Here is a 23,121-nt window from a genome sequence, read left to right on the forward strand (position 1 = left end):
GAAGAGCTTTTCCAAAGTGTGATGTTCTCCTGAGTTACAACAGTGCTGTGGAAATGTTTGGGAGAAGGAAGCAAACTCCCTGCTATCTTCCTTTGCTTGATCACAGCCTTTTTGATCGCGAGCTGCCTGTACTTTTTAATGGACTGCTTTCCCAGTACGCCCATGGAATGTCACTTACGGCTGCTGAGGAACAGAACGCTTTGGCATTGCGGGGAGAGCGGTGATTCGGGAAAGAGGAGGGGAGCTGGAGAGCTGTGCCCAGGAGGCATCGTGGGTCTCCCTGTAACCCAGATCCCTGCTCTTTTGAATCCTTTCCAAGCACTGCGGTGCAAATAACTAATAATAACAGAGCTGTTGCTGGGGGAAGGAATCATCCTTGTAAGTAATCAGATGGAGTGGGATGCCTGCAAACTTGAACATTAGACTGGGGGAACAAGCAGGAACTGTAAGCTTCTTAGATTTGCAGAGGCAGCTTTGTATGAGTTTTCCCAGCTTCCTGGGAGAAGAAATATTTTCAAAATGGGTCTGATTGCTAATCTGATTATGCCAGCTCGGAAGTTAAATTGAAACATGAAATAAATGAATGCTTTTGGAGTTATGAATTAATTAAAAAACTAATTAGGACAGATAAAAGAAATGCAAGTCAGGGGATTGTTTTTCTTATCTTGGAATAAGAGCATTTAAATTGAAAAGATGACATTAAACAAAGCCTACAACCAAGTGGAAACTGTGTTAGGAGAAAGATAAGTCGTAAAAGGGGATTTTTTGTTTTCCATCATGATACAGCTTTCCAAAATGCATTTCTGAAGAGGGAACAGCAGCTTAGAGGAAAGGATGTCTGCAGGCTCAGGGACAGCTGGAAAAGAAATGCTGAATGAGGACTGAGTAGAAGGGAGAGAGAGAGGGCTGGTGAGTCTCAGCTTCACTGATGTCTGCTCAAGGAGTGTCCATGGGTGGCTGTGCTGCTGCGCGTCGGGATTTTAGGGCAGGATCATTTGTGTGGCGTTAACTCCCAGCTGGGTGATGGGGAAGTCTGTGGCCCTGGGCCACCTCTGCCTGCACCAGGCACTGGTCCTGCACCATGGGTGGCTGCAGGCCCTTGGAGCACCAAGAGGAAGAGGAGGATGTTTTCTAATCACAAGTACAGAAAAGTTGCATTCAGACATTTTCTTTTGGAGCAAATTGTACAGGAATGTATAAGGAATGCCTCAATCATCTGTCCATAACACCTTTGGTATGAAAATGTTGCTGTGTTGGTTAATAACTGCAATGAATGATGAAATATCTGTGCACTGACTGGAGGAGTCAGAGATTACATTCAGAGATCAGATGAGAAACTTGTTCTCAAGCCCTGGGAAACAGCCAGAGGGGAACAGCCAGGACTGTGACACTGCAGTGAGACCCAGAGTCACCAGATCTTCCCCCTGGAGTTTGCACCAAGAGCACCCGTAACAAACACCCAGGAGGGGCTGCTCAGGAGGTGAGCACTGCAGGGCTGGGGGTCCTGAGGGCTCTGGAGAGCATCCCTGACATGGTGCTGGAGGCAGAGACAGCTGTGCTGTGCCACCCCACCCCTTTGGGTGCCACTGTCTTGAAAAGTCCTCACACACCCCAGGCACACCAAATTTATACTGCTTTAGACAGGTCACCAAATCCATTACTACAGCCTTGAAATGCTGTAATACATTTTAAAATCAGAAAGAGCTTTAAGCCCGGCTGGTCTTACCAGTAAGAAAGAGTCCCTGCTCAGAAAAGCTGGAAGCAGCATAAGAATTAAGGAAGTTAAAGTGATCATTAACATTAATATATTTCTCTCCTCACCTACATGAACATGAGAAAGAGAACCATAGAGGTGATGTATAATATTCATATTTCTTAAAGCATTACAGGAAACGGTTCAGACACTGCAGAGGAAAGACAGATAAAAGGACTTGTACAGAGGAGTAAATGTAAATGTCCCTGAAATGTGCTGCAGTATTGGGTGATCACTCAGTCTGGAAGACAGAGACTGCATGGCAGGTACCTGGCTCTGACTTATTGAATTCTTTGCTGGTAGCTTAGATTGTCCATTCTTGTTGAATTATCTATTAGCAAGAAGCTTAAACCAAACCAGAAAAAAACCCCCCACCAACCAGCCAAACAAAAACCACCAAATAAAAAGGAAGAAAAATAATTTCCTGAAATAGTTACTGTCCAAGATCACAGTAAACAACTTAAAAACCAGAGCTCAGAAGGGCTAGCCTGGATACTGTAGCCTGTCTATGAAGTTCAGATCTAATTTAACTCTCTCACACAGGGGCTGAATTTAACCTTACCTTAAATCTCTCTCAGTTACACTTTTTAACAGTGTGGTGGCTGTGGGGACTCCTGAGATGAAAGCAGGGAGTTAATAATGCTTTCCTGGCTTCCCTGGAAAAGGGAAAAGGTCTGTCTGGGGAAAATCCAATATATCCCTGAAGCAGAAAATTGTGGAGAAAACTCCATCTTTCAGAGTTTTTATAAAACAGTGTTACTACCTTAAGAAGCAGTCCACCTCTGCTGTGAGCTGGGAGTTTAAAAATAACAGACAAACTTGAAGGAAAAAAGCAAAAAGAAGAATTACCATAATAAAATATACTTTATGAAGCCTGAGAAACTGAAGCCTGGCTTAGTTGACCAAAAGTGTCAATGAAAAATGAATGGGTTCAATAATGGATCTTCTCAATTTTAATATGTCTGTTCTAGTCATATAGTACAGAAACTGGAGGTAGTGAAATAGCTTTTTTAAACTCTCAGTTTCTTTGAAGTTTATGATAAGTTGATAGTTCAAAACATATTTTTCCATCATTGTAACCTACAGAAAGTAGCATGGCTTCATTTGGTTCTAGGAGTTTAATGAGCATAGGAAGAATTTGGATAGCTCCCAGAGTGATGAGCAATGTGTCATGTCTAAGTGAAGTAAATCCTATGACTTTACAAAGATATTGCAGGAAAATGTGATCAGAAACTCTCTGGCTCAGTAGGACCTGTAATGACAGTCAATGTCAACTACTCAACAATAAAAGTTCTGTTCAAGTTAAGTTCACTTATGCTTTGTGGAAGAATTTAGACAGTATCATACTGATTGGATCAAAGAAAATGGGAAAAAGCAGGATTTAGCTTCTGAGTTTATGCTTTTAGCTCATGCAAATCAGCCTTGTCCGATCATAATCTGCACAATAAGTTTTTGCCACTTGGAACTTCAACTTTAAAAGCATGTAGAAGTGCAGTATGTGGATTGGTCAGGTTTTCAAAAATCCCTACAGGTCCTGAAACTTTTACTAATGCTAATCTGCCAAAGAACTTGCTAAGTTGCAGTCTCTTAATCTTGGTTTTTTGAAAATAAAATACTGAAATACTATGGAAATCTACAGAATAGATTTCTGAATAGAAATTTTTATTTCAGATAAAATAGTGAAAGCACAATTTTCTTTCAAATTTTTGCCTCTGAAATAGATTTTGGGTTTGCATTGACCATGGGCTAGCCTATTTCATCTCCTCTTTAGAGTGTTTACTCCTTTGGGTGACTGAGACATGTGACTGGAGTAGTTATGTGGGCTGCTTTTAACAAATGTTATCAAAACTATTTAGAAGACCTTTTTGGTTTTGGCCAATATGGTGTCCAGCAAGGTTGGGTTCATTTTCTGATAGGAGGGAGACTGTAAGAAATAATCAGCAGAGACACTTGCCACTGATTTACTGAGGAGGTAAAAACGGAGGTGGGAACTGTTTTTTGAACTACTAGGCTGCCACCTGCCATGTGCACAGGTTTACCACATGATAAGATGCAAACCTCGGACGCAATTTAGTGAGGGCTGTGCTGCATAGAGGCAGGTGCACAATTTCAATTTGATTTTTTGAGGCTTTAGAACTTCCATACAAGAGATGGCCTTATTTCACCCTCACTTCATAGATCATTATGCCTTAGGTGTGTATATATAAGTATATATAAACCCAAAGTGTGTTTGAATAAAGGAACATATGCTAGAAATCAATGCTAAATCTGCTTAGCACATTCAAATATGTCAAAATAGCCAGAGTGATACTAAACCATCAGCAATTTTCTTTTATTGAACTGATTTAGCACAGTACCAAGGACAGAAACAAGCACTAATTGGATAGCAAACACATTTCAATTATCTATGGTGAATTAGCAAGCAGATAACAAGCACTAGGTGTTACCTTCATTTGTAAGTGTTCCTGCTCCACTCTCTGGTCTTTTAACTCTGAATCACTCCTGGCTCCTCAGAAGCTTTTCAGAAAGAGGTTTCTGATTCCTGTGTAAGGATAAAATGCAACTGATATTCACTGATCTGGAATGATTTGTTTGATAAGCCAGATCATCTGCCTCTCATAAAACTTGGAGAATTCAGTGATGTTTTTTTGAAGTGTAATTTAGCTAATTAGTAAAAGCCAGCCTGGTAATCAATAGAATCACTTGTATTACAGATGGCACTAACAAAACCTGTACTAGTTAATAAAACAAAAGGGTTTGCTTACTCAGCTTTAAAAGGCAGAATGACTGGTAGTTGCCAGCTGCTTTACTGAAAGTGCTGTATAATTCTTATGAATAAAATAGGACTCAGTTTAGGAGATTCTTTCCAGGTTCAGAAGTGGTGATAGCAGAAAAACAAATTAGCTGCCACGTGGTTTGTGTCTCCAAAGAGCAGAGCATTTTGCAGGCTCACTTTTACTTTCCTTTCTAACAGTAGCAGAGCCCTGTGATTGCCAATGGCACAGAGTCTTTTCTGTGTTTATGTTTTGTGTGTTGCATCCATTAACTAATCTGAGAAAAGATGCCATACAACTAATATTAAAAAGACACCAGCTAGCAGGTGTCATCCCTTTTGCAGTTTACATTACGTGAACGTGTAAAGGATCGCGTCTGTTTTCTGCCATCAGCTCCAAAGCACGAGCAAATCTGTCAGTCCAAGGGTGCTGTCCATGGTCCTAAGCCCAGAATCCTCTGCATGAAAATCCTTCCTCCAGTGTTGCCTTGCAGTGGTGACATCTAAACTGCATGCAGCCTTTCTCCTGGGTAGCTACCCTGGATTCATCAGGAAATGTCATAAACAGTAGATCATATTTAAATATTTAGAAAGTGTGTTAAAAATGAACGACCTCGTAAAGTCTGTGCTCATTTTCTGGGTATTTAAAAGGTACCCAGACATGTGAGAAGTACGGGGGTCTGCAATGGGCCGGAAAGGTGGTGTTGTATGAGCACACTCACGGGGGCTCTGGGGTAAAATGTGCTGTGTGCTTTCTGTCAGAAATCCCACTGGAAAGCAAAAGATTGCCCCTGCTAAATCAAAACTGACACACTGTAAGAAAAGAATTAATTTCTGCAGACTGGCATTTTTTGATGGATAGCTGTTTTGTTGGAAACCTTATGTCCAGCAATCGTTTAGCCAGTTTGGATGAGGTGCAAGGGCACAAATGCTGAATGGGCACTCAGGGGGAAATACATAAGCCAAGCACATGCCATCCCTGTAGCTCAGTAATGTACAGATGGATCTGACAGCATCTTTCTGAAAGGAGGCAATCCATGCTGTTGAGATGTTTGGAAATCTGACAACAACAGTGCTTGTAGCTGGATTCTTTGGAATAAAGAAGGAAGAAAACTGCAGTATTAAGCAGCAGGTCACCATGGTTGCAAATCACCATCTTTTTGTCATCTAGTTTGGGTATGATATTTGATAATGGGCCAAGTGACTCATGCCTTACATTTGTTTTCAGAGCAGGTACTGAATTTTGAGTCAGATCATCCCCACCAGGACTGTGATAAAGAAACTTTTTTCTGAACATTTCACAGATTCAGCCCAGTCCCAGGGCTTGTGAATCTGCCTCTAGGGATGCAGCCACTGAAGGGAAAACACAGTCATAAAGGACTTTTTCTGCTGGCTTATTTTATATCTGTGCTTGTGCTGGCCTTTTGAAATGCAGTGTTATGCCAGAACTTAATTGCAGTGCTGTTAATTGCATGCAGAGTCATAAACACTGAGTTAATATATTGCCTATGACTGTGTGAGAGTAAATGTCAGTTACAGATTACTTGGCTACCTTTTTTGACATTAAATTTGTGAATATTTCTTAGGAAAGAAATCTTCACCAATATGAAGTCTTTTGAACCACAGTGAGATTTAAGCCATTCAGGGAGCTGACTGCCCCATCTGCAAACAAATGGCGTGGAAAAATTTAACTTGCCAGTCACTGAAAGCTCATCTCTGGGTAAGATTCAAATATATACAACTGTCAAAATCAATGAGGAATATTTCTTATGGGTTAGCAGTAATATTTTAAGAATGCTGGCAAAAATAGTTTCACGGTAAAGGTGTGCTGAGCTGCTCTATGCCATGGCCAGATCTAAGTATAGCATTTATAGAAATTGCTTCTCCTGCAATTTTTACTTCTGTCATCTTTGCAATATATTAGTGTCACTCATTCAATGTTCTCATCTGATCATCACATTTTCAGATGTAATCACAGTGTTGTCCATCTCACTGCCCAAAACCAAGGGAGTTTCTGGTGAGCTGCTGTTCACATCCCAGGCACCAAACTGAAGGCGTTGTGCTTGGGGCAGAGGGAAACTTACTTCACCCTCTAGATGCTGGAGAAGATTTAAAATCCACTTTCACTGTGTATGAGGCAGCACCACTAGTACCTGTCTGTTACTAAATCTTGTTGCTTTAACAGACATTTGTGCTCCTCCTGTTCTTGTCAGCAGCTGCCCATCCCCATGATGGCCTCTGGCCACCTGCCTTTCTGGATTCCCCCAAATCCAACTGCCTTGCTGTGACAGGGGCTTTCCAGGGGGTTCCCCTCCTTTTCAGACCAGAAAGGGACCAGGAGTGTGCTGGGCTCAGCTCTATCTTCCAGCAGTGCCTTTTTAGGGAGGTGCTTTCTAAATTATACACTATACACAGCTTTAAGTACTTGTGTGCCTACAGCTCAGCAGCATTCATGCATCTGGCTCTCCTCAAAACAAAATGTTATGTCTTGGGATGGAATTGAATACGTTCCACTTCAAGTAATTTGTCAGAGAATTGCCATTTTCCATGCAAAAGAGGGATGCACTCTAATGTCTTCCTAATGCATTCAGATCAATCCCACGGAAAGATGGAGCCAAAGCAATATAGCAAAACTCCGCTTCCACATTTCTCAAACACTCTCATGTGTTTGTTCACAATTCACTTTGATAATTTTCCTAGCTTATTTTAGAGCATTCAAATTTTGTCTGGGAAGTGAATTCTAAAGTTAAAACTCAGAAAGAGAATTTGATATTCATGTGTAGACACATTCTTAGTATGAATCCTTATGCTTGCTCAACATGGGAACAGAAATACAGAAGGGAGTATCTCAAGATACACCTGGTTAAAAATTTCTTGTTATTCAGGGGAGTTCACACTGTGAAAGCTGGACTAGAACATGGACTAAAATACATAAGTAAAGTGAACATAATTATGAGAGAGGCTATTTTCAGGTTCATGATAGCAAACTTAATTTACCTACCTACATAATTTATTAGTCAAAATCAGATGTAATGAGGCATCTTTAAAGCAGCTACTTGCTAAGTGTTGGCATCTTCTGTATGGTCAGGCTTGGTCTGGACAAAACGTCCCAAAGCAAAACCCACCAAGCTGGGGCAGCAGCAGAGTTACAGCACAGCAGTGGAGCTTGAAGTTTGGCAGTAATTAAGCATATGGATCAGATGAATTTGTTGAAACAGAAGGGCAGTGCAAAGGAAGCTGCTGCTTTTTGGAAGGTGCTAAGGACTTCTCTTCTGATGAGAGTCCCACAGCATTTAGTTGCAGAAAATTATTATGGTGCTTGGAGGATGGAGATTTAACAATCACATCAATTATGTCTCATTTTGTGAGCAATTCCAGGAGCATAATAGGGGTCAGAGAAGAAAAGTATTGTTCCATGGGTATGTTTACCATGGTGTTGCAGAAATACTTTCCTCTTTCCCTGCCTTCTCCCGAGTTAAAACAAAAGAGCCTCATTAAAACCCAGTAAAAGACACTAAATTTTTTATGCATCCACAGATTTGCCACTGCTTTTTCTCTTGCTTGTGAGAGTTCAGACACACTGTAATGACTCAAAACTGTCCTTGCTGTAACTCTATTTTCTTCAGTTAAATTAAACCAGAGGGAATTTTCTCCTTTGATATTTCTCTTCCAAAGCTGGTTGAAAGTGTTGCACAAGTGAAAAACGAGATTTTAAATGGAAGGAGAATGACTGACATTAATTTAAAACCCAAACTAAAGAGATAATTGCATAGAGTAAAAGTCCTGTTACAATGAGGAGTTAGTCATAAGTGATTACATAAATTTTAGAGATTAAATTATTTAAAAAAAATGTTTAGGATTAAATACTGTCCTGAGTGGAACAGAAAATGCAGAGGCATCTGCCCTCTTTGGCAGTGATACTGCTGCTGGCTAGACTAGAATTTATTGGGGAGGACTCAGAGATTTGCTGAGGAAACATTTTGTTGCTTACCCCAGGCCATTCACTTATCCAGGCAGTCTTGCTGCTTTCTGGACAGGATGGTATTTATTCCTTATTCCTTAGAGTTTCTTAGGTGTTGTATCCAGATTTATCCTCTGAAAGCCAAAAAACTTCCCTAACATTTCCCCCTCCTCTTCTTTTGCACCAAAGATAATCCCTTAGTTTTTTAAAAAGGCAGTTGCTGATTTGGAATAGCAATATTCACTGTAAATATTTTTCCTCTATGAATTGTGGAAGAGATGCCCAGTTCTGAGCAGATCCATTTCCTGATTTAATTAGACCAACTGAATTGATTTGAATTAGTGACAGAATTAGTTAGCAATAGCTGAGGGGAAAAAAGTTATGCTTTGTATCAGCAAGCCTTTATTCCAAATGCTTTGGTACAAACTGATAGGTGGCTAAAGAAATAATCATATAGGCATGAATCATGCAGATGGCAGGCAAAGTCACAGCAGTGCTACATGCTGATACTTATTTTGAAGTGTTCTATGCTTTGGAGTCTCATTTAATCTTAACACCAATCAGTCTTGCCAGTACTCATGAACAAAGCCTCTTTTCAAATTTAGTGTTTTTTTGAATGCTTATACTTAGATCCTATCAAATTCCAAGTTCTTAAAATAAAACAACGTCTCTCCCCAGCCCAAAGCCTGATGTTTTCTATGTATCAGAGTAATTTTGTTTTAAAAGCAGAGATTAGATTTGAAATGTCTCAGTAGAGGGGCAGTTTCTTTTATTGTCTTTACAAAGCTTAGTGTAACAGCAGCTCAGATATTTTCTTGGGTCTTACTCATAATATTAGAAGTATTTCAGTGTTCGTTACTAAATTACCCTGTCTTCAGTCTTGGATCTTCTTGTTTGTGGCAGATACCTCAGGGAAAGAAACAACTGAAAATGTTTCAGTAACTTAAAAGGGCATGTTCCCATCATTTGGCTTTCAGACCTTCCACTGGCATAAAAAGGAATTTTGCTTTTAGAGAGATGTCAGTGTGACACCTCTTAAAAAGTAGAACTAATGGGCTGCTGCTGCTGCATGGCTTTGTTTCCTCTAATAGAAAGATTTAGCTCAAATAAGTGTGTCCTGCATGAAATCACATTGCCCAGCTGGGTGTTTGGATGATGACTCACTAGTTTTTCTAGTCAGGGACATTATGGGGCCACGTGTGTCCTTCTCCTTCTGGAAAGGGCTGTTTTCCTCCTGTGATACCAGGGCAGGAGCCTTCAGCCTCCCTTCCCAGCATGATGCTGGGCTGAATGCCAGCTGCTGGCACAGCTCATGGGAGCTCTTGGACCCCCTCAGGAGGGGGTCTCTCTGTCTCTCTGTCTCTCTTTTCAAGCCTTTTCTTAGATTTGCGACAAGGCTCCTCTGTTCCTGTGTTTCTGTATGTTGTTTATTGGAGGTGGGATGGAAACAGTGATGTCCTGGGTTGTGATGGAAATTCCAGTTCCTTTGAATGGGCAGTTTCTTGGAACTGATGAGTTGTGTCCCAATTGCCAAAAATTTGCAACTCCCTGAGCTCTGATAGGGATGCTCTTATCCAGTCCAACAGTAAACAGATACATATGTTCATCTCTTTTCTGTTTTCTGTTGCAATTTGTTATACACAAAATTGATTTCTCTTCCTTCTTTTTCCTGCAAATTCTCTCATTAAATTAAATAGTCTGAGAGGAATAACCATTAAACCTTCATTTCTAATTAATTAAGTGGTTTAAAATCTAGGTCTTTGAACACTTCCCTAATTAATTGTGTAAAGCTAGATACAAAGTTAACAGGGAATGAAAGAGTATTACTTTAGGGAAGTGCTTTACAATAAACTATCAAGCTATCTACCAAGTAGTGCAGAAGCTGTAAGACATTGGAGTTCTTACAGGCTAGATGGGAAGTCTCTTTCCAACAGCAGCCATGATGGGAGTGAAAACTCTCACAGTTACAGCCTGATCATAAACATATGTGGTACCAGGTGAGCTCTGAGCTATTCAATGCTGAAAATCCCTCTGTCTTGTCACACCACTCATCTGTCCTGTTCTGCCTTCAGCCTCTTGTTCTTCCCTTCTCCTTCTCCAGCATTTTCAACAGCTCCTTTAAAAAAAAGTGAAAAAAATCTCTCCTGAGCATTCTGGATTCTGCTTTTTACGCAGCCAAATATTTGATCTGTCCCTTCACACTTGTGGATGTCATATTTCATTGGGGATTTTCTATGACAAGTCCCTTTCATTGCCAGCATGTCCAGCTATTCTATTTCCCACCTTTTAAGAAACTTTAATACTTGACATTTTGCAGTTTTAAAATGTATGTTACTCTGCCAGTGGATTTACATAATCCAGCAGTTCCCGGTATTATTGACTACCTCACTAGTTTTTAATGTTACTGTGAATTTTATTAATGATCACTTATATCTGCTTCTAAATGCAATGTACAGCAGCACAGAGCTAAGACAGACACTTAATTTAAAATTTATGCTGTAAGATCAGTTCTATAATTTAAATCCATTTAACATGAACTTTGTTGTGTAGTGTCATAATGCTTTTTTCACTTAGAGCATCTTTTGGAACTAAATCAAATGAGATACAGAACTTTGTTCCATCAGCACAGCCACTTTTACAGCCAAGTTTGTACTTTAATGGGAACACAACTTGAATTTTGTTTGAGATGGCCTATTTTCCATACACAGTAAATAAGTATATTCCTAAGTCTTTGTTATGTGACATTGGCTATTTTTTGATCCTGAATTCCTTCCTTCCTGCCCTCCTTCCCTCCCTGCCTCTTCAATATCCTGAGACTGCAAAATACATTTCCATCAAGAGGGTGCCTGGCACTGACTGAAAGTTTCTGTAACTAGAAATAAAACTACGCGACCCGAAATGTCTTCTGACAGAACAAGCAATCCATCAGGTTACAAAATGGGTTTTATAATTTGGTCACCTGCAATGGCAAGGGACTGAACAGAATACCCAAGGATGTCTTTCCAGTACTGTGATTAGAAACACAGGAAGCAGCAGATATGTACTTGCTGACATCAGGTCTCTGCAATGATTCTTTATTGAACTCCAAAGTCAATGCAAGGCCTAATGTACAGATAATCAAAATCCTTGCAATTTCCAGACCAGCTTCTCACAATAGTTGTGCTCCAAGAGAGCAGTGAAACCACAGATGAGGATTCGTGGGACCACGAATTGAAGATTCATGGGGTCATCTAATGCACTCCCTTGCAGTTACAAACAGAGATATAAAGCCTTTTCAAAATATATGAACACAGAAGATAAAACTGAACTATGGAATTAACTCCTGTTTGCAGTAAAGGCAAAGAGAGAACCTGTTTTAACCAGAATTTACTACAGCATTTTACTCCTTCAGCCCTTTTTTTTTTTTGCCCTTGCCTCCACTCACTTTTAAAAATCCAGCTTTGATGTCAGTTCTGGCTTAGATGCTCTGGAGAGAAGGGGAGAAAAAGAGACAGCATTACTGGTGACACTTGGGTAATACATTTCCACATCCAGGCTAGTCCCTTGGCAGTTATATGTCAAGAAATGGGGATGAATGAAACAGATTAGCACAGAGTGAGATTCCCAGGTGGTATAAATTGACATAGCTTCTTTGGGCAGCTTTTTTACTAACTGAAATTGTTTTTCACCTCTTGAAGATGTGAACCACAAATTGAAGCGATATGAAGATTGAAAAAGAAATAAACCCCATATCTTTGCTGTTTTCGTTTCAGAGTTTAGCCAAATACAGTCTCATTAGGAGGTCTGTTATTTCATCACATTTTTTTTTTCTGTGGCATCTGTCTCTTAATAGAGAATACTGAATATTTGCAATTTCTAAGGACGTTTTAATTAAAGAAAAATGTTTGTTTTGTGAACAACTTTGCCCCCTAAAAAGTAATAAGGAAAAGAAATCCACTGTGAGGCAATGCAGTCAACCATCTCCAGCATAACACTATGAGAACTAGTTGAATTATTCACTTGTTGTGAGTGTTATTGGTGGATCAGCTATCAGCCCAGGGATCATGAAGTGCAAGAAACTGCCCATCCAGAGGCTTCTCTCTGCATTTTCATAAGCAAAGTTCTCTCTCTCTGTTGAGAGATGCTGCAGCTGCCACTCAGGGGTGAAACAGAGGTGTGGTACCACACAGGCAGCAAAAATAGTAAGATTTCCCCCTGATGTTACCTTATTTTAAAACAAAAGAAGCATTCTGCTCCCCAAAACACACTTAGCTTTTCTTCCTTCCTAAGCCAGTAGCACTCCTGTTGGTGCAGTGATGCCGATGCTTTCAGCGATCAGACTGACTGCAGATGCATCAGCCATGCAGATGAGATGCTGCAGTCCTGTCGTGTGTGCCGTTCTCACTCAAAACATTAAAAATCCTGCATTTGCCTGACAGGCCTATATACATGTTTGGGTAGAGAAATATGTTGCAAAGGGCAGAGCAAGGGAAAAGAGTTTTCTACCCTTAAAGACTGAAGCATCCTATGGCACAAAGTTGTTTTGATACAGTTTCCTAATTTTAAAATATGGTAATAATATCTAGGCATCCCTTAAAATACTGGGCTTTGCAGTGATTTCTCTGGATGTGAAGATTGCCAGGGGGCCAGCTGTTGCTGGTTTCTATAACTCACCTTGTAAAAGAGATTTTTATATTCCCCAAATATGCCTTTTGGGGATCCTACAAAGTGTAGAGTGAATGCTTTCAACATTTGTCCGCCTGCACTTTGAAGACTGAGGAAAGCCATAACAAAGTCTGTGTTTAATACTGTAGAAAGAGCCAGTAGCCTCTTTCTGTATGAAAACAGCTTTGAAAATGTAAATGGATTAGCAGTTAATTGTTAGAAATACATATCCCTTCAGTTTCCCAAGCTTCCTCTCACCCAGAGCCCCCGGGGGTGTGGTTGGAGGATTAGGCAACCAGCAGCTATTTCACAGCCCTGCCTAAAGACCCATTTGCACCTGTGTGGCCTGATGCTCTTGAGAGTGCTGGGACTCCAGCAAGCACCTGTGGGCTGTCTGCTTTAATTTACTGAGCAGCTGGGAGGTAAATGGTGATAGTTCAGAGCTACCACAGAAGGAGCAAAGCTCTGCCTGTAAGCCACTACTTAGCCACAGCCTGGATAGTTGAGAATTAAATTCTATAAAGGAAAAGGAAGCAAATACAGAAATCTAGACCTTTTTCTTTACAGCAGGATGTGTTAGCCCTGGTTGTACTTCAGATGAGCCCCTTCTGAAGCTGTATTTGCCTGCTGGGTAGTGTTGTTTAAAGTCTTTTAATTTCTTGACTTCTCAATATTATTGACTAAAATTAAAGAAAGGTTCAGAACATGCCAGTCAGTGCCTAGAATAGTCCTTAATTTGAGATGGAAGGTTTTAATAGGTTTGGTTCAAACTGCTCTCAGGATAATGGGTAAGTTTTGGTCTGCAAAGATCTGCATAATTTAGACAATGCTGCAATTCCCAAGTAGTTCCTTGGCATTATGTTCTTCGTATCAGCCACATCTATATTTTGTATAAATTGCTTTGGGATTCTTGGGGTGAAAGTCCTTAGATAAGTGTAAATTACTGTGTGGCCTGTAATTATTTTGAAGTGGTGATTGCTGGGCTGTGCTTTTTATTTGTATTGCAGGGGATTATGATTCTGGTATAGAGATATGGCAGCTTTGGAATTGGGGGAGAAATATATTCTGAGACTTTGATTTATGTTTTTTCCATTGTATTCTTTGAACATAGGTAGGAGGGCAAGAAGGAGAGCACAGACGTTTAGTGAACGTGTTCCTGCAGTGTAATTCATCTTTGAGGCTGAAACAGCAGGTTTATAAACTTGGTTAAACAAGCTCCAATCTCTTTGCTGTTTTTCTTACACCTCCTGGAAGTGCTTTTGACAAATCACACACTTTAATAAAAACATATTTTCGAATCAATTTGGTAAACATACTGCAATCTAAATAATGGCTGGATTATGTGTTTGGAGCCGGCATCCTTTTACTGTGTATGCTGGATGGCTGTGTTACATTTGCCTCAGAGGTTGTGAGTAAATGCAATGAACAGTGTTTTCCTACAGGTACTGTAGCTGTCACCCTGAATTTGAGGCCTTCAGCATCCCAGTAAGCATAAATTGTGGTATTTTCCTGAGAGCAGGATAATATAATTTCTGGATTTAGTTGTTAGAAGATCGCACAATTGCTAGAGAATATGTAACTGCATATGAGACTTGGTTATTCCCAACAAATTCTTCTTAACATTGTGAGTCCCACAATTCTTCAGCAGCTCTCTGGGACTTACTAAAAGGTTCCCAGCCCAAAAGAAAGAGGAAAAACTTCTGATCTCATATCTTAGTTTGAGCCTTGTGACATTGACTGGAATTTACACTGAAACAGTTCTTGGTTTGTTGCAAAGTACAGGAGTGGGATCCACACTGTTTTCCCCCACATCATGTTCTACTTTTTTTATAAGCAGAATATAAAAAGGATGTTCAGCACAAGGAAATTATTTCTATGCATGTTTACAGGATATTGGAACGAGCAGCTGGCAGTAACATTGTGTCTCATTAACAAGGTAGTATTTTCTAACTGGTTGGATGTGATCCTTGATGTCACTAAAAACCCCTGATGTATGTGTGCGAAGGTACAATGGTGCGTGCCAGTAGAAGGCAAACATCCTTCTAACAAAAGGAAGTAAATATGTTCCCAGTGATTTTTGGGCAGCCAAAACTTTCACAGCTTGTCAGCTGAAGTGCAGCAGCAATCATGGTGGCTGAGCAGTGTGGGCTTGTGACTGACACACTTCTGACTGAACAGAAAAACAGAGATGAGGGGAATTTCAAATGCTTTCTTACTGAAAAGGCATCACAAATCTGAAGAGACTGGGAAATTTTACACATGGAGAAAAATAATTGTCTTCCAGAAACTTGTTAAAAACAACATTTATAGATGTGAGCAATAGCAGTCAAGGGCACGGTCAAGTCTGGTCCTGGGCTGCAGCCCCTCTTGTTGTCTTCATAGCCTGTTGGTAGGGATTATACCTAAAATGTGAGGTTGAGTTTCTCATTCATTACTGGTGCTGTGGATGAGTTTCTTTTTTCAAATTCCTGTGGTTTATCTTCTCCCGTTTTAATTTAAATTTTCTTTCTCACCAACATTTTCCTTTTACCATCTTGCATTTTAATTTCCTGGAGCAACAATTTGAGATGAAGCAGAACCCATATTTCACCAGGTGGGTTCACTTGCAGCAACCAGCACTGCTAGAACAACCCTGGCAGTTTGCCTGAGCCTCTGCTGCTCTCAGGATGCTCCCTCCTGCCCCAGAGGTGGGGAAACAAAGCAGTGATCTCCTAACAGGCATCTTGGAAATCCGAGCTGCAGTCCCTCTGACATGGATGTTGGCCATCCCATCTTTCACCCTGACTGATTAAAATGATGGGGTTTGCCTCAACAAAGGAAAATGTTATGATGGATCTTTGCCTGGACCTGCTAATGCTTCCCTGATGGCCTGGGCCTGATGCCTTAAAGTGTTTTCAGGTAAGAGAAAAGGCTGATCTGTTACCCTGCCTCAGAGGTACTCATAACACATGGACACAGACTAAGCCAAACTGATGAATTCTGTGAGAAAAGAATAGACCAGAATATTAACCACTCATCTGTGTTTTTATACATGTGGCAATGAGTTAGGGACTTCCTCAGTGCCCTGAGAGTCTTGTAAAAATATTTTTTATGTGGGGAGATAGGAATACATGTCTTGTAGGGAAAAGAGACTGTGGGTTGTCTTCAGAGGTTGAGAAATCATCCTTTCATTTCTGATGGCAATTTCTCCTTGTTCCTTGAGCAAACTGCTCTGCAGAGTTCCAGGAGAAGTACTCATTTGATGGTAGATTATCTTTCATTTGTGAAAAAAAATTATCATGTTATGTGCTATGAGATTTACACAGAGTAAAGGAAGGGAGACTTTTTATCTGTTATTCGGTACCACTGAAGCAATATGGAAATAATTATGATTTAAGTTTTAGTCTTCTCATTTTTTTTCTCTTAGTGATAGTATGCCTCTGAAATTTTGCTTAGGCTTGTATTAACCCAGAAAAATCTTCTACTTCCCCACTTCAGTCTCCATAGCTAAAAACTATTAATTTAAACTTCAAACCCTCTAAATAATGTAAATTTTTTTTTTTTTTAATTTTTCATTCTGGCTTTACTGGGAGCTGATTTCAGGATGATACCTCTACATACAAACAGTTCAGGGCAAAATTTGTCATCCCAAAATAATGGCTCACCATTAAATTTGCTTTCATGAGATACCTATATAGTGCAAATATCCCAGAAGCAGAAGGAGCCATGGGGTAACTTATCCATGTTGAGAGGACAAAGAATTTGATCACACATAAAGTTCTGCCATAGTAAATTTGGCAAAATCTTGACGTGTTTTTGGGCTACCTATTAGGTACATAAATACTTGGAATGCTGGGCTGATATCAGTTTAGGAATTCTTGTACTGTTTCAAAAGTTTAACTACTACCTGGTGTCTAACATTTAAAAAGGGGGCTTGCCTCTGGATGATTTATTATATATATTGAAAATAAGGGAAATGATCCTGCTTAGACAAAATACTCTTACTCCTGCTTGACATTTCATTCAAGCTTGTTTGCTAATTTGAACCTTCTGTAGCTCCCCTCTGGACTGGCTTTTGGCTATGGTGTCAACCCAGAAATCCACTGCCCAGGCCTGTCTTCAGTGAGCAAGAGGATCCCTGGAGAACCAGCACTGGACAGGGCTGTGATGCTCTGCATGATGTTCAGAGTTTCCCATGGCAAGCAAGATTTTAAGGTGTAAAGGAGCACAAACCTGTGCAGAAATTTGACGTTACTTTTTGGCATGTCTCCAGTACTCTGTGGCAGTTCCTGAATGTGACACCCATGGATAGGGAGATGGGTGGCTCTGCTCCTGTGAGTCCTCACACGTGCAAAAGCATTACTCATCCTGTAGTTCTTGCATGGTAGAAATATTGAATCCTGTTAGAAGTGTGAGTAATAGTTATGCATGAAATTAAATCTACTTCTCAGATAGGTCAGGTTCACTTTCTTCTTTTTATACTGCAATAGCTTGTGCAAATAGAAAGCTAAATGAATGCAGTGAGATGGAGCAGAGTGCTCCGGGGGTCTACTATGGGATTCATGTGAGACCAAAGAAAAAGGATTTTTCTTTTTTCCTGAACTTCCTCCCCTGTATGTGTATCTGCCAATATACAGTGTGATAAAGAAAATTAATATAGCTTGGTGGCAATGTATGTTGTTTTTTTTTCTTAATTTTGTTTTCTTGGATAGTATTGGCTATTCCTCTGAAGCCTCACTTGAAAATGAAAAGGACTCAAGGTTTCTCTTTTCTTCTTGTCTGTTTGAGTCTGGTAACAGGCACACACAGGACAGACTGGAGGGATCCTGAAGAAGATACTCTTTGCTTGTGGCACTGCCTGTGGCTCATCAGAATTAATTCAGCAGTGCACAGAGACCTGCGAAGAGATGCCCTGAAAAGTGCTGCTCATAAAGCTCCTGTCTGTGCAGGTTTTGTGGGTGACACATTCAGTTCATTCAGGCACAGACCATTTTCTCTTGCTTCTGCTTGCAGTTTTATATCTCAAAAACCACTTGCTTCTCTTTTCTGGTAGCTAGGCAGTTGTATGCAGGCTGTTTTTTCCACCTCTTCTCACAACATACTCCCTGCACTGAATCAATGATATGTAGACATTACTGGATCTATTTTCATGATGTCTCCTGTTTTTAGGCAAAATCTAGAAAGAAAATTCATTATTATTGTAACAGGGAAGTTTTTTTTTTTTTTTATCTTTTAACTATAATTCAATATCATTCACCTTCATAGAAAATTAAGTGAAGGAATCATTGTGCACCAATGATTCCTTTGTGTACCAGAACTTTTTAGTACACCTTTTGTTTCTAAAAGGAGTTGCAAATACTTAATATTTTCTATTGAAATAAATGTAGTGAATAAATACAGAAAGTAATCATAACTAATGTACCCTTATACTTCAGTGGATATTAGCTAGTATAAATGAGGAACATCTATATTTGCTTCTTCATCAGTTCCATATATTGGACTGGTTGTTATAAGTTTTGAGCATGTCTTTCAGCAATGGAGTGGATTCTCCTTGGCTTTGTTCAAAATTTCAATTACTGAACCATGTTGAGCTGGTTAGAAATCATCCTGCAAAACCTCAAGACAGCTGTGGGGGAATTCTGGAGTGCTGAAAGGAGTGGGCATACATACAGTCAAAATAACACCTGGCAGGGATAACACGGTGCTTGTGGGAGAGGTGTCCCTTCATGCAGCAACCAAACATTGTGGGTTAACACAGCAGCAACAGCTCCTGGCACTGCAGCCAGGCTGAAAGCTGGCATCCCACTGATTCATTGAGTCTGCCTGAAGTTGTGCTTTACTTCAGGGAATTTTCCTTCACATTCCCTCCAACAGCTGCAGCTAGATTGAAGGCTGCAGGGCACGTGGGATTGTGCACGTGTGAACACGTGTGTGTGTGCATGGCCACAGGGCTGTCCTCCTGCAGCAGCTTTTCCTGGGATACCTTGAGCTGTGTGTGAGCTTGCTGGCCATGAGCAGCAGTGTATGATAGCTGCTGGCCTTTCCCTTGAGAGCTGCTTGGGGTAGAGGATATTTGGGAAGCTGAGTGCAGGCAGGCTCTGCCCTGTTCTGTTTCACACAAGCCCGGCACTGACACACAGCATGGCTCCTGCTGGGTAATTATTCTGAGGGAGCTGGCAGCCTCACAATGATCCCAAGTCAGCCTCCCTTGTGGTATTAAAACTTCTTCATCCATAAACAGGGAAGTCTGTAATCTGATTATGAACTGGTGTGAATTAGAAATTGAGTTCAGTCGTGTCAATAGCTGCCAACATGTGCGAGCACAGAATTAGGCCCTTGGTATGTGGAGCAGCAGTAAGACTAAATTTTATGTACTTGCATAAAACAGAAAAGAGAGTAAATATTTTTCTACAGCTATAGAAAAACATGTTGCCATGAGGTATCTATAATTTCCAATATATGCATTAATTTTTTGTTTTTCAGGATGGTGATTATGCAATTCATGTAATGTGACAAAAAAAAAGAGAAAGGGTTGTGGGGATTTTTTTAAGAACATAAGGCTTAGAAAATAAGAGGCAGGAAAATGTGTGGCTGGGGAACTGTATTGGGAGTTTCTAAGAGCAGGTTACTGCAGGACTTGAATAGTGATCAGGAGCCTCTGGGAAATGCTGCCTCCAGCAGCAGTCCTGCTGCCCACAGCCACTTGCTGCACTTGGACAGTGGGACAGGCAGAGTTTTCTGTTACAAGCAGGGATTTTCTTTTCTCTCAAACTTTCTGGATAGCTTGATCAATTTTCCTGGGTGATCATGTTGATTTCTTACTCATTTTAAATATTTCAGGAAGGAGGTTGTTCAGTGCACTGAGGGGCTACTCCAACATGGGGAAGTGCCACCTGCTCTATTGCATCTGCTCCCAGCTTTAATATTCTCCAGCATATTTTGGTAATCACTCAGTTATTTAATTGCACCCTAAAGGCACTGAATCATTTGAGAACCTCCTTGCAGGACTAACGTGGATGCCTGCATTAGCAGTCAGCACCCAGGGTGAACTGCATTTTGCTAAGCAGCCAGTTCCCAAAGAAGATTACACCTATGAAGGATTAACAGCCACATCAGGGAACAGGAGGGATGGCAGGGAATGACATTACTGAAGAAGCAAGCAGCAGAGTGGTGCTCAGGAGGATTTCAGCAGGCATTTTGTGGAATCCCCCTCTATTGATCTGCCTTGTTTCTGGGATATTTTATAATGACAAACCACACACTTATAGAGATTTTACAGCTCCAGCCCTTGTTAGGTTCATCCTCTAATTAGGTCCCACCTTGTGAGAGCAGGAGGTTAATCTGCAAAGAGTACTCTCTAGGAATAGATATCTCAAAATTTGTAGAAGTTCATTTAAAAACAATGTCAGCAAATTATTGATCTTATCTCTGTCTTTGGTAACTTTTTAACCCAAGTTGCCTTTTCTTTGTTATTATAAGGAAGAGATTTCTCTATTAGCTTAAGCTGGGTTTTGCATGGAGGGTCAGCCACTGTGAAGCATAAAATCAAGCATGAAAACTTTACACAAAGTTCTCATAGGAGCTTAAAAAAACCCACAGATATTTAGTCCAACTAAAATTGTCATGAGTTCATTCTTTTGTTTTAAAGCAGTTCCCATGTGAGACAGTTAAACATGAGTATATTTCAAGATGAAGAAGAATGTCTTTGAGTCTTCCAGGCTATCTCTGCTTGCTGGAGCTCCTGGTGACAATAACTTGAAGTTATCATTTTCTTTTTAGGACAAATGTTTGGGCAGAGTTTGGTGAAAGTTACCCTGTTAGCCCTTTACCCAAACAGCCATGTACTCATTCCCTCTGCCTAAACACTCACCTTTGAGCTGAATCATGTCTCATTTTTATGTGAGGGTTTTTTTCCTCATCTATATCCATTAAGTTTCATTCCTGTCCGTATATGATAGAGAGAGGTGAAAGAGCACTGCTGAGCCCCTGATATGCTTTCTAAATGTGGTTTTTATTGCTCAAAATCCAATAAATCTGCTAAGGTGAAGGAGGCTAATGTGAGCAGTCCTGCAGGCTAGAAGCCAGCCCAGATGCCTCACTTGTGGTGCCCAGAGATGATCAGGTCTGGGCCAGGAGGGACCCTCTTGCTGTGCCTTTGCTTTGCATGTGACTTCCTTTGGCAATGACATTTTTCTCAGTATCACTGGAGGAAACACTGATTGTTCTCCCCTCTCTGGAGGGGTTGTTTGTACCCAGGGCTGCTTTCTGCAGACTGAGCAGATCAGTCTTTTCCTCACCAGCTCCATCTCCTGCAGCACCTGTCTTTGTCTCCAAGTTAAGGTGTGCAAAATGAATTTTGACTTTGGAATATTGGGTGTGGAGATGATTTAAAGCAGATTTTCTTCCAGGAAATTAAAATCTTCTGAAAATTAACCCCATTGAAAAGAGCTCTGGCAGATGTCTGAAGTCGTGATGAGATTTACAAGCATGGATGAGGGTCCCTCTAGGCTCTGTGAGGATGTGTTGGGCTGTGACCACAGCAAGCTCTCAGTCTCCTCCTTTGCAGAGTGGGATGGACCTTCAAGTAGCAAAGCACAGCCTGAAGTCTTTAGCAAAACTTTTGTTTTGTTGCATCACTACTTTTTGGGTACATGCTTTGTACATTTTCTTCAGCTTACTTAAAAAAAAAAAAAAGGAGTAGCAGGAGGGGAGGAAAATGAGACAGAACCATAAAACAAGCTCAACCCAGGACCTGAATTTTAAAACTCATTTTATTTTTGAGCAATAACTTCCTGCACTGGGAATATAACTTTTGATATGGTAGCAGATACTGCTCAACAGCCTCCTTTTGAAAGAACAGATGCTTCAGAGATGCCTGAAGCTGGAGTCTCATGCAGTGAGAGGTTCCAAATCAGCAGTTTCTTTAGGAGACTTTTGCCATGGCTTCTGGCCGTAGTCTGCCCTCATTCTTTGCTTCCTCTTGAACCAACATTACCTGCCCTGGCTGCAGTATCGTGCACCCCTCAGAGACACCCCAGGAATGCCTCGGTGTGCGCACACTGCGTCTTGTTTTTACTGGGAGGTTGCTCTAAAGTAAAAGTCATTAAAGGATGTTATGCATATACACAATATTGCTTGTTCATTATCAGCCTGTGGTGTCACAATCTGCTCACAGAGCTTACCAACTTCCATCCCCGAATCCTGGCTTTGGCACCAGCTCTGGGTGGGACTTGCAGAGGGAGAATGTGTGTGTTTCTGGCAGGGTCTGCTCAGGAGTCTGGAGGGTATGGATTCTTAGCTTGTACCACAACCAACCCCGCCCGGAAAGTTATCTGGGAGAAAGTCTAATTAGAGAAGCATTTCTTCTGCTCCACGGGGAAGCCTGGAGCTGTTGCGGCACTTAAGGAAGCGCGGTGATTTCGGAAGCCCGCGTGGGGCCGGGAGGCTGGTGCCTGTGCCTCGTACCTGTGTTACATAAGCACGCCCGTATCCCAGTACCGCAGTGGGCTGGCGGCGTTTGGAACGGAGGGAAGAGGTGGCAGGAGGGAACGGGGAAGGTAGAAAGGAAAAAACCCCGCGGAGCACGGAGGAAAGAGCAGCCAGCATAAACTTTCTGCTGCAGTCTTACTCATCTCGGCTGGGAGCGACGGGGGGCCCCGCTTTCACAGAGCGGGTCTAACCTCGTTCATCTCCCCAGCCCCGGGGGCGAGGGCGGCGCGGCCGGCTGGGCTCCAGCCGCGGCTCCGCCGGGTCCCGGGCGGGTCCCGGTCCGGAGCCGGTCCGGCGGGCGGGGCGGGGCGGAGCGGGCCCGGCCCCGCCGGGCGGAGCTGCCGCGGCGCCCGGGGTGCGGAGCCGCGCAGCCGGAGCCGCAGCCGGAGCCCCCCGGCCGCTCGGAGGCGCCGGGAGGGACCCGCGGGCGCCCCGTGCCCGCCCGGCGCCGCCGGCAACATGAACCAGACGGCGACCGTGTCCCACCACGTCCATTGCCACTCGTCCCGGGGCGTTAAGGTA

The 23,121-nt window shown here is 41.6% G+C and overlaps 1 protein-coding gene and 1 long non-coding RNA gene across 2 annotated transcripts in view; both read left to right on the plus strand.

The window, feature by feature from the left end:
- The first annotated feature begins 196 nt into the window (after positions 1-196).
- On the plus strand, positions 197-11,642 carry LOC137477589 (uncharacterized). The gene is made up of 3 exons (XR_011001071.1): positions 197-1,480; positions 6,113-6,246; positions 11,303-11,642. It is a non-coding gene; the product is annotated as an uncharacterized lncRNA (long non-coding RNA).
- An 11,327-nt stretch (positions 11,643-22,969) lies between these two features.
- The window catches only part of DPP10 (dipeptidyl peptidase like 10), a 444,603-nt gene continuing 444,451 nt past the window's right edge, over positions 22,970-23,121 (plus strand). The window contains exon 1 of the mRNA XM_068195261.1: positions 22,970-23,118. Coding sequence (XP_068051362.1) covers positions 23,059-23,118 — 60 coding nt within the window. The 5' untranslated portion in view covers positions 22,970-23,058. The remainder of the gene's footprint in view (positions 23,119-23,121) is intronic.

This window comes from Anomalospiza imberbis, chromosome 7 (genome assembly GCF_031753505.1).
Source record: "Anomalospiza imberbis isolate Cuckoo-Finch-1a 21T00152 chromosome 7, ASM3175350v1, whole genome shotgun sequence".
NCBI lineage: Eukaryota > Metazoa > Chordata > Aves > Passeriformes > Viduidae > Anomalospiza > Anomalospiza imberbis.